The sequence below is a fragment of the Prunus dulcis genome, chromosome 8, assembly GCF_902201215.1.
Source record: "Prunus dulcis chromosome 8, ALMONDv2, whole genome shotgun sequence".
Lineage (NCBI taxonomy): Eukaryota > Viridiplantae > Streptophyta > Magnoliopsida > Rosales > Rosaceae > Prunus > Prunus dulcis.
Genome location: NC_047657.1, coordinates 5,171,326 through 5,189,286, shown reverse-complemented (window position 1 = coordinate 5,189,286; position 17,961 = coordinate 5,171,326). Strand labels below are relative to the sequence as shown.

General features: G+C 36.4%; 1 protein-coding gene across 2 annotated transcripts; it reads right to left on the bottom strand.

The window, feature by feature from the left end:
* Nucleotides 1-5,987: 5,987 nt before the first annotated feature.
* LOC117637883 (protein-tyrosine-phosphatase PTP1) lies at nt 5,988-12,452 on the bottom strand. 2 transcript variants are annotated; one of them, XM_034372930.1, is made up of 9 exons: nt 11,986-12,446; nt 11,820-11,916; nt 11,619-11,701; nt 11,362-11,502; nt 10,894-11,028; nt 9,141-9,289; nt 8,904-9,045; nt 6,696-6,768; nt 5,988-6,524 (listed from the first exon to the last, which is right to left on the bottom strand). In XM_034372930.1, the coding sequence occupies exons 1-9, from the start codon at nt 12,169-12,171 to the stop codon at nt 6,520-6,522; spliced, it is 1,011 nt and encodes a 336-aa protein (XP_034228821.1). In that variant the 5' UTR covers nt 12,172-12,446; the 3' UTR covers nt 5,988-6,519. The 2 variants fall into 2 exon arrangements, 1 of the variants encoding a protein (XP_034228821.1); XR_004587238.1 differs by lacking the exon at nt 5,988-6,524 and having other exon boundaries at nt 8,904-9,040; nt 11,986-12,452.
* Between the last annotated feature and the right edge of the window lie 5,509 nt (nt 12,453-17,961).

Below are 17,961 nucleotides of genomic sequence, written 5' to 3'. Positions count from 1 at the left end.
ATAAATAACATTAAACATATGCCTAAATTTATCCTTAAGAAATTTTTTATTATATAAAAATTTATCCTAGATAATATTAGCTTGCAGAAATTTTTAAGACCTTATAAATATTACATGTCATAGCTATATTCACAAACTCATCTACAATGGGTTGGATAAGGCACAGTAGGTGGTTGGGAAAGAAAGGGGTTCGAACCCTCCTGCATGCAAGTAGGGATGGGCACGGTCTGATTCAATCCGATTCTCACCTCAAGTAGGGGTTCTCTAAAATTTCTTTTTCTTTTTTTTTTATTATTAACTTTTTACTACAACTTTATGTTTTGTTTCATATTTTAAAAATGCATTTTAATTATGAGTGGCCAATAAACTTTTCAAAAGTCCTTGTTTCAACTTTCAAATTAATCAATCTAATCCTTAATCTTTTAGTCTGCACATCAATTCGGTCTCTCGCATAGACATGTTCGATCGTATCACTCCCTCATCTCCTTTATTGGCTTGGTTTTTTAATTGTATGTCTATGTTTGCTCTGAGTTACTTCACTCAAGTCTATTCTTTTGAGTTGTCCATTTTGGCTAAGTAAATAGACACCTTATGTGTCTTAATAAGAATATCTTGAAGAACCTTACTCAAACCAACACTGATAATTAAAGATAGTTGTTAATGAAGATCTTTTGTTGGAACTATGGGGAAAGTTTTTTTAGGCCTCCTCGTGTGAAAGAATTTTTTCTTTAGATGTTTTGTGTATGCCAGATTTTTCTAGGCTCAAGCTAATCACAAAAAGAAAAGGAACCACACTCGTCAGGTATATAGCAGACATTAAAGACTCGTTTAGACTCTAAATTGAGTATGCTATTAGAAGTATCGGTGCTATGAAAGCTCCTGGTCCAATCCAAACCAATTTATATCATAATTTTTGGCCTAATGTTAAGGAGCATGTTGTAGAAAAGAATACTATTTGGTTTAATGACGCAGCAAGATATAAGAGAATAGAGAGACCGAACGATAACCCTAAAGTAACAATGTATGAATCAACTAATAAACTGGAATCTACCAGAAAATTGAGTAAAACTCAAAGGTATTTTATTGATAATAAGATAGATAAATTGACAAATACAACGCCATGATTTGACTTAAATAGAAAACAAAGAAACCCTAGGTTCTAGAATAATCCTAAATTTAGCTAACAAGAAAATAATAAAAATCCTTGCTAAAATCATATTAGGAAAATAATATCCTAATAGATAATTCATTCTTAAAAATATTAAATTAAATACAAATCTTGACAAAATTATAATTATTTCAAACTTCCTCAAACAGTATGAAAATCCCAATGATACGCCTTCCTTCTTTTCCTAGCGCCACAATTGACATTTAATTGGAATTTTCCTCTCTTGCACGATTTTCTTCCAACTTTGAGCAACTTTATTTTAATTCATTTTTCCCACTATAATTGACCCATACTTCGACTTACATTAAATATTGTTGTGCGTTATTCATCTCACAAAGAAGATCCTAATCACACTATCGGATGAAACAATTACAAGACGAGTGCTGCTATTTCCACTCAACTATCCTATTTTCGCACCCACCTTATCTTTAAAATTTTAAAGACAAATTTAACCCTATTGTAAAATGACTTAAAAGGACTTAAGGAAAATTACTCGCATACAACAGTTCATAAATATTACAAGGTCTACTGCTATAACTAGAGAAACAATTGCATCTGATGATGATTGAACTTGGTCTTTTAACAAATTCAAGGGTGAGACGCGAATTGGGCGAGTACTGTTGTTTTTCCCTTATCTATTTGGCTTTGTACTCTTTCACATTCCCATGTGTTAAGAATGGGTGTTTTATATTTTTTTTATTGCGAAGTTCAATAGATTTCTGGTCCTTGGATAACTTTGGAGAAAGAGTTTATTTACATTTGTAGAAAGCTAAGAGCATAAATATGATTATATTCACAGAATCCATATTTACAAAAATAAAAATAAAAATTACAGCAAAAAACAGTTTTAGTTTGTATGGTAAACATGAGAGGCAGAGAGAGAGAGAGATGTAGTGTGAGAGATGGAAAATAAGATAGAGCAAAAATGAGAGAGATGTGTGGGCTGTCAGAGAGAGAAAAGACATAAGTAGAAAGAATAAAGGAGAGAGAAATGAGGTAATAATTAAATGGGTATTTTAGGAATATTGGTGGGTGGAAAATAGAATTGTGTTTTTTAAAATTTATATGGTGGGTGGGAAGATAAAGTGGGTGCGAAAATAAGATAGGTGGGTGAAAATAGCAGCACTTTTACAAGACTATATTAGGAAACCTAATATTATAAGGAATTACATAAAATATAATATAAAAGTCAACACTCCCCTTAAGTTGGTGCATATAATATCACTTATGCCCAAGTTTTCTAAGAACTTCGAAAAACATGACTCGATACAGCCCTTGTAAGTATATCAGCCAATTGGTCTTACATCCTGATTACGAGCACTTCAACAATTTTATCCTCCAACTTCTCCTTAATAAAGAACCTGTCAGCCTCAACATGTTTCGTCCTATCATGTTGCACGGAATTATGAGCAATATCATGAGCATCTTGATTACAACAAAATAACTTCATCAGTTGATGAAGTGCAAAACCCAAATCTTGTAATAACAGTTTAAGCCATAAAAACGCACAAATTCCAAGTGCCATACCTATATCGAAAGAGAGAGTTGGAGAGATAAAAAATAATAATCTAAGAGGGACATACGACTGGATGAGAAAACTATATAGGTGCTAGAAAATTAAACAACTTGTTGGTACCTATGGATCTAAAATAAGTAAGGGTAACAAAATGCTTAAAAGGAAACCTTAAATGTCCTTAGTGCAATAAAACTACAAGTACTCAATCATGTAGGTCAGTACATTAACAAATGACCACAATATCATACATAGTCAAATTACCTCATACTCAACAAGTGACACGTAGATTACATGCAACTATGCCCATCATGCCTATTCCACACGTGTCCAACCGTAAGGTCTTCCATCAAAGACTTATCACCCTTAAGATAAATGTTATATATTCCTAATCAATTAGAAATTAATCAAACCAAGCTAGAATGAATTCTGCAGGACGCGTGATTGGCACCAAAGAAATTCCAAATCATTTTCATATAGCCTACTCGGAACACACAAACAATGTATTTATTAATTTTTATTTATTCAACAACCGTCATCCATAAGATGCCGACGACTATTTTGATCCCCTTTTAAAAGTTGTTCATTCCTATCGTAACCGTGGTTGTAAAGTACTCCTATAATTATAACTTTTTTGATTGAAGTAGATTGTCAAAATTTGAAGACAACTTTTCGATTGAGAACACTAGCCTAATCAGTTTGTGCCTTCAACCAATACTATACGTCATTGCTATTCTTGTCCAATCAACGTATTTATCTTGACATTCACATACATTGACAAATTGCCAAACTTCATTATAGATTCTAACATTCTTGGTCTTGGTAGCCATATGAACACCAGAAATTTCTTGCAAACAAGGTCAAGGACAAGGACATATGTGTCAAGCTAAAGAAAGGACTTTTTTTTCTTTTTTTTTTTTTGGGTTTACACAAATGCGACCAAAGAAGATGTAGTTTTCAGCATTTAATAATGAGACCCATGCTTTCTTGTAAGCAATGCTATGCTATGCTTTGTCTTTGATTAAATCCAAAATCAGTTGCAGGACTTCTTTGTAGCTTTATGATTAGCTCTTGTCGGGTCAACTGAGGAGTCATGAGATGTAGGGTTCTTTGAAAACGACGGACGTGAAGTTTTACATTTGGATTCTTCTGATCTGAGCACATAATGTGTGCACCCTTATGTGTATCACTTTCATCAAATAAATCTAGACCGTCCATCTTTTCAATGTTTTTATGATGCCATTTTCAGATCATGGCCCACATGCATTGTAATGGTATTGTATAGTGCATGTCTTGATTGCCATTGTTTTCAGTAAGACCAAGTCAAGTGCGTACCCTTGAAGATCAAACGACTTTAGGAAAAATTCTTTGGGGTTTTTTTTTTTCATCTCAGGAAAGGAGTCAAACTTAGCCACACAAGAAAAATGTTGTTTTTATCCTCTTAAAAGCACATAGAGCATCACTACAAATAAAACTTGCATGTCACGGGTATATATGCTTTTTTTTTTCATCTCTCTTCTCACATATTGAGTTATATGTATAGTCAATTTTTTCTGACATTGAGAGTCATGTAAAAAGAGAGAAAAAAAGAGAGAAAAATAACTGTTTCAAGGTAGAATCACCCAGAACACAAAAACAAAAATAGAATGATAGTGCTTGGTAAAATTGCTTACAAACAATAATAAAATGATTTCTATACTGCTATATAATATTGTATAGGTATATGCATATTTTGTGTGTGATGAAAATGTCACTTTCTGTGCAATTTTATCAGGAATTAAGGCTAGACATGATGTTGAAACTCTGGTCATTTTGTAATAATTATGAATGGTATTCCTTCTATAATTCCATCCGTTGTTACTTGTGTATAATATTATATGGATAAAGCATATAATATTTTATATGGAAACGTGTAAGTAGATGCAAGGTCTTAAAGATTGTGCAAGACTCAGACAATTTCTCGCCCGAAAATGGTGCCACTCTTTGACTTCTATCAAAACAAAAAGCTTACCACAGTCAACAAGTTAAGCAAGTTTTACGGACAATATCAAGTGGGATCCTCCTAGAGTCTAAAGTGTGGTCTAGATCTGCATAAGCAGCAGCAACTAAATGAAAAGTACTCTGGGTCTTATACTAACAGAAAAATTTGTGTGAGACGGGAATAGTATTGGTCAATCACAAATTGTTACGTGTAGTATATTGTGATTAGTTAGAGATAGTGAAAGAGTGTTATCTCCATTTCACACGTTTCTCTATGTGTGAAAATTGAGTCTGTCTTTGATGAGCTTGTGCATTCTCCAAGACCAAGACATTCAGACTCGCATAACAAATTTTGTTTTCTTACAATCTATAACAATTTATAGAGTCAAAATTTTTATACTTGCAAATAATCATTTGGTTTAGCGACACTGACTTTGTTAAAAGTGATCATAATTTCAAATTTCATGTATTGAATTCAATTGGAGTTATCTCTTTCATGTTCATCAACCCAACAAATCATATTCATAACGTCGCATACTAAATAGCGGGTCCGAGTTTTTGACTTATAAGTTTATATTTTATAAAATGACAAGTATTGGTGAGGGATGATTCAAATTTTGAGTTTCGGATGCCGAAGTAGATGCATCAAATTGTGGGCACGCATGATCTTGATGTTTTCAGATGTCTGAGAATTGAGTTCGATCTAGAACTTCGGGTTTAGTTTCTGATGCTCAAGTATAACCGCGTTTAGATGTTTCGAAAACTTGTTAACAAAATGCGCACGCAATTTGTGAAGGTGAAGCTAATCTAAGCAAGTCCATGTTATTTAGCAAGGAGTGAGCCAACTGTTATGAGTCTCTCAACCGAATGGATTTAGATGGTCAAAATACTGGGAGCCTAAAGCAAAACTAGGACAAGCTTTATCAAATCCCTAATTACACTCCACCTCTATTTATGTCTTCTTCATGGTTAAGCAATTATCTGTCTACAAGTCTAAAACACTATTACAACGAAAGGGAGAGAGTATGAACTAGAACAAAGAGAATTAGAAAATTTTCCAATCAATATTTTCAACCGAATTCAGTTCACATGTTAAAAAGTCCAATTCTCTTACAACTAATCTCATAATAATAATAAAAATAATTCTAAAATATTCTTAATATAGGAAACCCTAATAATTAGACCCTAATTTTTTTAAAATAAAGCCAAATGAGGAGTAACCAACCCTTAATTTCTAGTTCTAATACGTAAAGTGGGTTAGGCAAAAAGACAAATAAAAACAAGATACAAAAACCTAATTTTTAACTCCTTCCATGCTTAAGAAGATAAATACAAATCTTCGCACATTCATCATCCAAATTAGGAATCCACATTCACAAAACCCATATTCTGCACCAAACTTCCCTGTCATCAAACAAAGTCTCCCCCTATGATATGAAATCATAAAGTCTTAAAATCAAATTAGATGTCTGAACAGAAAAGTGAAAGTAATAAGCTTTTGTTATGGACGGCCCCTCCTAACGGCCTTTGCACTAACAAAAACAAATAAAAAGGAAAGGAAAAAAATGTTCACCAGGAATAACAATTAGCAATGAATAGAAACTCATGAGTATCAGTGTTATATGATTTAGACATACAGGTAGACTTGTTGGCGCGGCAAACAGGACCTTTGAAATGCCTAACTATTCAGATCCATGGTGCCTTCGTGTTAAAAAAATCGTGGAACAGATGATTCGGGGAGACTTAATTAGCTGTTAGCAGCACTATTTGTTCCACCAGAATAATGATGCATCACACAGTTCTTCAATAAGCAAGTAGGTCGAGCACTTCCAGCATTATGGAGCATTTTTGTTATTGATCAAGCTGCCACAAAAATAGCAGAAAGCAGCGCATATTTATTCATGATTAACACTAGAGCTACATGTCAAAATGTTCTACAAACTTGCTGACCAGAAAAGCTATTACGCAATTCTAACCATGCTGTGGACACTCTTCTTTTAAAACACAAGAATTTAACAGTAATAACGGGAATACCTCTATTGAGCTCATTTGAGACGAGGTCTTCCAATTCATCAACGATGGCAGAATAACAGAAAAAATATTGCTCCTAATGAACCACAAATTGGAGAGAGTTGGAACAATTCTTGTAAGAAAATGTTGGCACAAAATGAGACAGACAACAGTATTCTGAAATATTTACAACAAAACAAACCAGTACTCTGAAATATTTGTGACATTTTTTTATCAAATATTAGGATTAGGCAGTTTAGATAAGATCCAAAATCCAACCAAAACCTCCAAAATTCAGCAGATATTGAAGTGCCATTCTCTAACACTCTGATTGTTTTTCCTAGATTGACTTCTATGAAACTCTTGTTAAATTCTGGTTTGTCTTAATCATTTATAGATTTTAACCAACAGAGTTTTTAAGCACAACAATCCCCTCAAAAAATTTGGGTCAGTAACTTCAGCTCAGGTACTAACCCTCATAAGTAATCACAGAACAAACTCACTAACAGCAAAGCCTATGGCATCAACAAGAAAATGCCCTACATACTTCTTTCATAAGTAATGAGATTTATTCAAAAGCACCAAGGAGGCACAACCCACGTACACAAAAAGCATACTTGGCAAAAAATTAGTGTAAGGAAACTAAATTGTCTACAAGAGAAATAAAAAATGAAGAAGAATTTTTGTGTTAAACCGGTAGATTTATCATTTGCCAATGAATTGGCCCAGATTCAATCAATAATCGGATTCTTGAAATAAAAAATGATGAAGAATTCAGTGAAGTCCATCTAAAAAAGGGTAAAATGCACTTTAGGTCACTGTTTTGCCCCAAATTCAATTTTGGTTCACCGTGTTTCTATTACTCCCCATTTCATCACTGTGTTTCATTCCGTCCACAAATCCAGTCCAATTGCAAACATCCCTCCATTTACACGCACATGCGTGGCTATTTTAGTATTTCGCCACACTCATTCCCAATTCCTCCCACCATTCTGGATGCAGGTACCAAGTGTCAGATTCATCAATTTTCTAATAATTTTCCACATAGTATCTAGTAGCCATACTCTCAGGGGCGGAGACAAGGTCTTCTTTAAGGGTGCATCAACATATTATTTTAAAACACTACAATTTTGACAAAGACCAAAATTTCTAACAACAAATTTTAAGAAATACAAATATTAAAGAAACAAACAAAAATTGTAATTACAGTTGGAAAATTATGAAACAAACATTGTGGTTTAATTCACGACACTTACAAGTTACACCTCACGCGGTTTGCTAAAGGACGTCACATTTTAGTTTTTTTTTTTTTTAATTTTAATTAAAAATAGAGAAAGGAAAATTGAGAGGATAGTGAGATGAGAGATGATAAAACTAAGGGGCCATTGGGTAACAATTTTGTTTTTAGTTTTTAGTTTTTTAGGTTTTTTTTTTTTTTTTTGGTGAAAAAAAGTTTAGGGGGAGAGGAGCTACCCTATCCCAGGGTCAGGGCATACCAAGGCCTCTTTGAGGACTTGCAGAGGGGGTCTTAGCCCATTTTTTGGTTTTTATAGATTACCCACCAAGGGGGATTGTCGGCAGCGGGACTCGAACCTAGGCCTTGATAGCAAAGATAACAATCCTTACCAACTCTACCAACCCTCGTTGGCAAGTTTTTATTTTTCAGTTTAAGATAGGGAGGAAATGAATGGAATAAAAGCGGGAGGAAAAGGAGGGAAGGAATGGAATGGAATGGTACCTAAAATGAAAACCAAAAACCAAAAACTAAAAACAATTTCAACTATTTTCTTCTTTCAAGGTTTTACTTCATTTCTCCCTTATTCCTCCCAAACATTGCCTCTCTGTCTTTAACTAAAAGGCATAAACAAAAGCATTACCGAACAGGGCCTAAAAAGAAACTTTAAATAGTTTTTCATTTACTCTTTTCTGCTTTACGCAATCTATCTTTTTGGGGTGAAAGATGCCACCATGGTGTTGGCATGCAATATATTTATAGGCCAATGGGAATTTCCATTTTGTACAGAAAATTACTGTGAGACAGGAATCGGGTAATTCATATAATTTCCATTTTGTTTAGCATTTACTGATGTTTTTGACATGTTGTGTATTCTACTATGAAAGCTGCAAGAATTTGCACGTAACGAATAACTCAAGCAAATAAAGTTCGTATTAATTATAAAATAAAAGAGTAATTAAACCAGTAAATATTTAGACAAACAAGGAAGAAGATACCCGTGTTTGGACCATTCCAATTCGCTGAGACCTAAATGTGGTTACTGTATCAACAAGATCTAACGCAGACATGTCCCCAGCTAGAATTCTTTGGACTGTATTATGAATTGTGCAGTATGTTCCAGTTCTCCCAATACCTGCACTGAGCAAGAGAAGCAGCGTGTCAGGCAAACATGTATATATAATTTACCAAACATCATTGAGACATATATGAAAGTCATAAAAAAGAGTTTTAACCTGCAGTGCACCACAATGGGGCCAAGATTTGGTGGTACTTCATATAGTCTTTTCAAGATTTCACGGACAGCAATCCTGTCCTCGGGAACTCCATGGTCAGGCCATTCAGGATACTGAATATGCAATACAGACATGGGTGGTTCCTCTGACTGCAACAATAACAAGTAATAATGAACCTCTGAGTCTACAGGTCAACAGGACTGCATCAAAGCATATGTATGTATATATTATTAATTAAAAGACAAGAAGGCTCCCAATGCCTTCTTATATTAAAACCGCTCAATGTAAGGAACATGATAAGAACCAAAAAGTGAAGCCTTATTTTCTTTTCACATGAACGTAAAAGTGAATCGGGAGACAAAAGGTCAGGCATCTTAAATCAATTTCTAAATGGGAAAAAAAGAGAAAGGAGAATCTCTAAAACCAAACTTAAGACAACTAAAGGCCATGCATAAATACCGAACAACATAACAAGGCCCAAAATAAGTGCCATATACTGCTACCACATTCAGATCCATCAAAACGACTCACGCATACACTCCAAAGTCAAATTCAGTCAACTAAAGATAAAAGGCCTTAAACTAGCGCATCTAGTAATCATTGTTCTCAGACACTATGGAAAAGGAGAACATGTCATAATTCAAAAGTTGTTATTAAGCAGAAACGTGCATCGACAGTCAAAACAGAGTCCAGACGGAAATAATATAAAAAAAATCTGTTTGGAAACCAGGAGATCAGATCTCTTGTTTTTTTATTCTTCTTCTCTTTTCTTTTTGGTTATTAACCTTCAGAATGCGATGTAATAAAGATAAAAAATGATGCAACAACTCATGAATGACTAAGAATTAATATCAAATAAAAAGAAGGGTAAATTGCGAGAATGGTCCTCAAACTTGTATGTGGTGTACATTTTAGTCCCTAAATTAAATTATTAGTCCAAATGGTACATAAACTCTATGTTAATCGCCCATTTGATCCAACCGTTACATTCTGTCAATATTGCTGTTAAATATGAGGGCAAATTGGTCATTTCGTACGTTAAAATAAAAAAATAATAAAAAAATAAAATAAAAACTCAGTAATTGGAATATGGGAGAAGAAATCGAAGGGAGGGGGTTTGGGCCTCATGATTTTTTCCTCTCTTTTTCTTCAATTATTTTCTAATTTTGTATTTATTTTAACCCTATTTTATTTGTTAATTATGAAAAGTCGTATTTACCCCTAAAATTTGGTTACATTTAACAGAAAATGTAACGGTTGGATCAAATGAGCGATTAAAATAGAGTTTATGTACCATTTGGACTAATAATTTAATTTAGGGACCAAAATGTACACCACATACAAGTTTGAGGACCATTCTCGCAATTTACCCTAAAAAGAAAGATCTTACTCTTCTTCTAACCCATCACACACTATTACATCATTCCGACATTAATTGCAAGACATTCTCAAGGCTAATGCCTGAATGAAGTCATAAGCATGCACACAGTATTACAAAATTTTGACATCAATTTGATAACATTCTTAAAGCTAATGCCTCACTAAAGTTATAAGCAAGCCTAAAGGAAAGAATTTGCTCTGTTTCTTCTAACCAATCAAGCACCATTACATCATTCTGACATTAATTGCACAACATTCTTAAGCCTAAAGGAAATAAGACAACTGATAAGCTTAAGTTCTAGTTATATGCTTTACTATTCATCTAACAGACATTCATATCCTGGACAAGAATGCAAATTATGCAATGCCTTACCTCTTTATAGTTCACCTCCAGAAGGCGCAATTCTAACGAAGTTTCAGTAGTTCTTAGCCACTTAGTGGCTATACATATATTACCGAATTCTCTAGGGCCATTTTCAGCCTGAAAATAATCTCCACACTTAACCATCTGCAAATGCATGGGAAAAGATTAGAAATTAGGATAAAATAATAATGGTAAAGTTTTGTACAATTATTGATCCACCTAATCTGAAATGAAGTTGTTGTTTTACAATCAAAAGCATAAAACGACAAACTGACATTTGTACGAATGTTTGCTATGAAGAAAATATGTCACATAAATTCAAGAATCAGTAGGTAGGATCTTTCAGAAAGGGTTGTAAAACCTAGAATACAGCTGCTTATTCCAGTTTTGCATAATAATCAAAGTCTCTATAACTGTATATCTTCCAATGAGAAGATGCCCAAGAACAATTATCTGCAACTCAACAAAGGAAAGTACCTTGTAATTGTCGACCAAGCGAGTAAGCATAATGACCACAGGGCAACGCTGCTCAAGTACCATCTCCCAGAAGTCCTCGTAGGTGTGCGGAAGTGGACCTTGTGTTGCTATAAACCGGGAAATGCTTTCGGAGGAACCAGTCTACAGTTAAGAACCACTACTGAACAGTCATTAATGTGTTGCTAAGCCGCCTACTATATCATTTCTAATTCCAAACACAAATACAATTATTTATCTAGAGAACATAATTTTTATACCGAGATTAAGCTGGCATTGATGTAGCCCCTTGCTGAAGGTCTGTAATCCTTACAGGAGTTGAGAACAACCCGATTTGTGTCAACTGAATTTTCAACAACAAAAAACCAAACCCAACTATGAAATCCAATTTTTGAGCATGTAAACTGTGAAATGTTAAAAATAAAATAAAATAAAAAATAAAAACCCAGATTGAAGCATACATGGTAAGACATCGGTGTATCGGTTTTTGCTCAAATTGACACTATCAAGAGCCACAGTGCAACTTCTCTTCATATCAGATGATGTTATCCTCTTCGCCTAGCATTGATGAGAAATTTTAATGAATTTATTTTGTGAAAAATTAAAAACACAACGAGCAAAAAAGACCTGTAGCTGAGCGAACTCCTGGTGGATATGGTCAGAAGTCTGGAGCTTGTCTTTGAAGAACTTGAGTGCCTGAGAGCAGTACTTGTACTGATCCGGGGTGAGGACCAGTCTGAGTGGCGGAGAATCGGCCGAGAAGTCCAAGGAAGGAAGGGGTTTGGCTGCGGCTGAAGACGCGGTGGCCGCCATTGCCGTCGGTCTCCGGTGGCTGCGGGAGCGCCTGTAAATGACGTTCCCCAGTTTTTGGGGTTTTTGGTTTTTGGTGGTCAGAATTTGATTTGATTATTTACTTCTTGTTATATTGTAAAATTATTATCTTCAGAGTTGCGATTTGTATTGAATTGAGGGGATTGGGTATGATCTGGTTTAATTTGGTTTCGTCTCCCAAAATAGCAGCCAAATCAATTGGGCTCAGTTTGGTTTGAGGTAAAGTGAGTGGAGAAGCCAAGCCAAGCCAAGCGAAGCCAAATCATTATTGGGTGGGTTGTTCGATTTGGAAACCTTTTTCTTTTTTTTCTTCTTCTTTTCTTTTTTAATACAAGCTATATTGAGAGAGGGTGTTAGCTCCGGTCATGAGCTATAGGCCAAATATAGGCATAAAATAATACAAAATCCATCTTCAGTCGTGGACTAAAAAATTTTTTGGCCAAATTTAGAGGGCCCTTTAGCCCTCCAACCAGGCCAATTGTAGTCCAGCTTTGGCTTAGGCCAAATATTTTTGTGGGCCCCATGCATATACTTTTCAAGAAAAAAATTATCAAATGTGGGTAAGAACACAAAACATCTCGTACAAATGCATATCCAACAGCAAATATTAAAGGCACGCTAACATCATTGATGACGTAAGCGCTTCCGTTAGGAATTTTTTTTAAAAAAATAGCCTTTTTAAATGTTATCAATGTATACGTGTCATATATGGAATATTGTCTATAAATAGTAGTTTAATTAAATTAAACAATACGTAGTTGTGGAATGTATGAGTGTTGTACCATAGTTTTTCTCAAAATAATAAAATATGAAGGACCCTAAAATATAGTCTTGTATGGCTGAAGATTGAAAAATTTAGCCTTACACTATTCTTTAAAAAATTAATGTTTTGAAAGGCTAAATTTATAGCCCTGGACTGCATTTAGCCCTATGACTGGAGATGGCCTTAGGACCTCAAGTGCAAACTTGTAAATCGCAAACAGTAAATGCTATTAACCATTTAGACTTTATAAGCCCTTATGATTGTGAATCAAATTTGTATTTTTGTATTAGTGTTATGGCCAAATTGAAATGCAATAAAGTATATCTTTTATTACCCTTTTGAAGGTTGGCTAAGCAATCCTTACAGCTAACTAAAGGAAAATAAGAGTCTCTCCCCTTGTGAGAGTTTAGCTAGCCAAAGCTGAATACTGTTACAGTTGTCAAACCTAGAGTGAAGTTTTGATAGGTCAGGAAGTTTTCTGAGAGTCCTTTTCTCTTTCTATCTGCTGGCAGCAATTATGGATGAGGTTCTTAATCGTTTTGCCACTAAGTTTGCTTTATCTGAAGAAGAAGAAGAAATAGAATTGGATCTTGGTGGGAGTTTGTTTGATGGAGTGGCTTCTGATTTGTACTCTCTGGTAGGCAAACTGCTTACTGAGAATGTTAATAAGACAGCGTTTATTGGTACCATGAAGAAAATATGGCGTCTGAAGGATGGTGTATCCATCTCGTGTGTAGATGCCAATCGTTTCCTTTTCACTTTTTCATGTGAATCTGATAAATGACGAGTTCTCCACGGAAGTCCCTGGACTTTTGATAAGGCTTTATTGCTGCTTGCAGACAACGATGGCCTCTGTAATCCGGCAACGGTTCCTCTCACAACTCAGGACTTTTGGGTCCAAGTCCATGATTTACATGTCCTTTACATGAATCTGGTTGTTGGAGAGCTGATTGGTTGATCGTTAGGTGGTCATATTGAAACTAAAGAGAGTTATACTGGACTTTGCATGGGTTCTTTTTTACGCATCAGAGTTCGTTTGGATGTCACCAAGGCTTTAATACGGGTTTTAAAAATTTGACTTCCTGAGAAGGGCCTAATAGAAGTAAGACTATAGTATGAACGTTTACCAATGTTTTGTTATATTTGTGGACATCTTGATCATACAGAGAAAAACTGTGGGGTACATGCAACGTTGAGGGAAGCTGAACCAAGGCCGTATGGCTCTTGGCTAAGAGCAGAATTGGAAGGTCCCAATTTGCAAGGATGGAGAAGAAGGACTTTTTCACGCAAAACCCCTTTGCTAAATGAAACTCATGGCAAGGCTAAGTTACCACCACGTGTGGCTGAGACTGGGGTTGACGAGAAGGAAGCAGTGGAGGTGAACGGAACTTGCAATTCGTGAATGAAGCTGAAACGGTGACCATTTCTGAAAACCGAAACCATGAAACACACGACTTTGCATCTTCCACACTAAAGAAGATTTTGCGAGTTAATGAGGGAATTATTAGGGACGGTGCGAACATTACGCATGTTCAGTTGCCTCATGATCCAATTTCCAACTTCAATTCAACTGGTATGTTTGTAAAATTAAATGGTGAGTTTGCTGGTGCTTTCGTATCGCAATTGAAAAGTAAAATCCTAAGTCTAGGAAAAGAAAAGTGCGAGACGAAAGATAAGTTTGTTTGTCTGATGTTGTATGTCTGATGCCTTCACTTGGTGAGGTTTATATAGCGCATTCGTCAGCCCATGGGCTGGCCATTGAATGGCCAAAGGTCAACTCATTTAAAACTTCTTTCCTTCCAAGGCCCCCCTAAATCCGTGGGATTGCATTGATTGAAAATATTCTGACATGCTTGATTCTTTCTTGCTCTGGAACATTGGAAGTAATTATCAAATTCCTTGATTTCTTTCCTCGTGAGGCCTCCGTCATGTGCACATAATCCTCCGAAAATCTGGGCTCCGAATTGGTGGCTTAGAACTGGGCTTCCTTAAAATGCCACCCATTTTTATTACATATATTACCTAAAATAATATAAGGATGACTTAAACTCTCCTGTCCGGCTGCCCACTCTCATTCTTTCATTTATATATATAAATTATATGTATATTAAATAACAATGAAAATTGGCTCCAGCCGCATCTTCCATTATTCATTCATATATATGAATGTAATGCCGCCGCTTGCATTCATTCATTATTATATATATATGAATGTAATGAGATAATTGGATTCCAACTCGAAAAGCCTACAACCCAATTCGCAAAAATATCAAATGCTCTAGCCGCCACTATTCATATGCCCTCTCTTCTAAAAAATAAAAGCAACCTAGTCGCAATCTCTAGCAAAAAACCAGGGCTCTAGCCTGCCCCATAGCCCTCCAACTACTCCAGCCACATATTCGGCCCGAGACACTGGCTGCTCAAAATCTCGGCCGCTACGAGACTCCTTCAATCCCGCCCGAGATCTCCCAAGCTCTCCAGCATTTTGGCCGCAAGAACCCGAACATTTCCGGTCGCTAATTCCTCAAATCTCGGCCGAGATCTTCCTCTTCATTTGAACTGCCGGGCTACGTCTCGCAAGGCCCATATTTCTTTGGCAGTGCCGAGCCGTTTCGCAAGCCCGGCTCCCCCAACGAACCCCGGCCGCTATTCTTCTTGTGCCCGGCCAATTCACTTAGGGAATTGCCCGAGTTAGGTGGATTTCTACCATCCCCAAACATTGCCTCCCGATTTGTTTAGCTCAGAATTGGTGTAGAGGTAGGCAAATCGAAACCCAAGACCTTTCAATTTCTGAAGTTTGCGAGTTTTTGCTTGCCTTACAAGTTATTAAATTTTGAATCGGGTTGGAATTTAGGAAGATACCAATTAAATTGGAGGGACTTTTGAACTTCCTATCCGTTAAAAACCCTAGATATTACAAATATCCAAGTGTTCTCTTTCATTTTCACATAACACACTTCCACCATAGCTATAGGCTTTTAGAAGGTTTTCCAAAACCCATATCCTCTTTATCTTCACATTATCATTTCACACACCAAATCCACTCGAATCAACGTCAAACTTGAAATTTGCAAGTTTCTAGGTATGTTGCACTAACTCTTGGTTGATTTTGGTATGATTTTAATGCATCTATAGCCTTCAAAAGTTTAGACTTGAAACTTTGAATATGTGAATAGTGCCATGATGTTCTTCGCGTTCTTGATTCGAATCTTGTTTGCTTCACTATATTTTTCTTTGCTTCGATTTTACTCCATGTTTGTATGATGGAATCCATTCCAAACGATAGTGCACAATTTTTTGAAGATATGAAAGTGGCTATGGACAAAGACTTGGGCAAGCAAGTATTTGCCTACTTTCTCAATGCCTTTCCCAACTCCGCCCAATATATTCTTGGCCCATTTTTCTCCTCTTATCCTTATAGAGGGTCCGTGAGGTAACCACTAAACCCATGGATTATCATGCTTCTGGCCCTATATGGATTTTTCAATTGTGGCTCCAGCTATATTTTCCTGAATTAAGTCCCACCACCATTTGCCCAAACGATGAAGCACTTCAGGGTCCGCCCTTTTCTCCATTTGCCTAGATCACCACTTCCCGGATTATCTAGCCCTGGAACTTTCCTCATATCCTACGACGGAGACGAAAGAGGAGAGACATAATATGTGGGCAAGCATCCTCATCAGCCGAGATCTTTCATCAGGCCTAATGGTGAACAAAGGTAATAACTATCATTGTGGTGGTGAGCTTTGTTATCCCGCTGCCGCCGGCTGCTAGCTTGGTTTTGTACAGAGCATCCCGATATCGCCCATGGATTCCGTCAACCTATTTTCCTCTTGGTGGGTGGAATTTAAGGATGCAAAAGAAGTAACTACCTTGATGAATTTCAACCAAGACTTGGTGAAATCCTTCAGTATTCCGATTAGAGATCCCGGTTTGGTGACTCTAATATTTTTATCCATTGGTGGAAAGAAATGTCGGCCGGTTGGTTTTCTCAATCATGCTCAGAGATGGAGGATAGGATCTTCAAGCATTGCCCATGCTCATTGGTCTTTCAGCAAGAGAAAGAGAAGAAGAAGGCCCAAGCGAAAGGTAAAATATTTATACTTTTTCCTTATTTTAGTTTTGGCTATCTCTTTTTTTTCTTACCTTTCAGATCTCACAGCCGACACCGCCGAGAAGGAAAATCCTTCAGCCGACACCGCCGGGAAGGAAAATCCTTTCGCCGACATAATTGAGAGAGAGAGCTCGGCCAAATCAGCCGATGCAAATTCTGGGCGGGGAGAGAAAAGGCCCAACGCCCCATCCAAAGTAAGCTACTCTCCATGATTTATTTTTGCTCTTTTTAAAGATTTGCATTTCTAGCCTTCTGAATTTTTGATGGGCACCTTTACGAGATTAAGCCTCCAACTTTTGTAGGAGATACCTCCGCCCGAAATATTATGCCCTCACAAACATTCCTTTGGCCCTCTGGTTATATTTTTGAATTCCTAGATCAGTGGGATGCATTTATATCCTCGACGGAGGCTTCCACCCGCCTTGCCACTTTTTCCACCACGACCGAGGCCCTACCAAATTCTGGGGCTGAAGGCCTACTTCGGTCATACAGGGATGGAGACCTCATGTCCTTGAAGGAGCATCGGAGGCTTGGCCAAATACTCTTATGGCGTCGAATGCCCTTTTGTGAGTCTCTTCCCACTGAAATTTCTCTTCATCTTTGAGTTTTAGCAAAGATGAGAATGACTCAATTTTTCCCGCGGAGTTGGCTATAAACCTTCGAAGAAAGTTAATTTGTTCTAATAAACTTTGCACACCTTTCTTGTTTTTTGGAGGGGGCCCGTCAATGATAGCCTTCGCCTTATTTTTATCAATCTCAATCCCCCTTTGGTGCACCAAGAATCCTAAGAAATTTTTGGCGGACACCCCAATAGCATACTTTTTTGGGTTCATCTTCAATTGATGCCGTCGCATTCTCTCAAAGGCTGACTGAAGGTCATCCAAGTGACCTAATC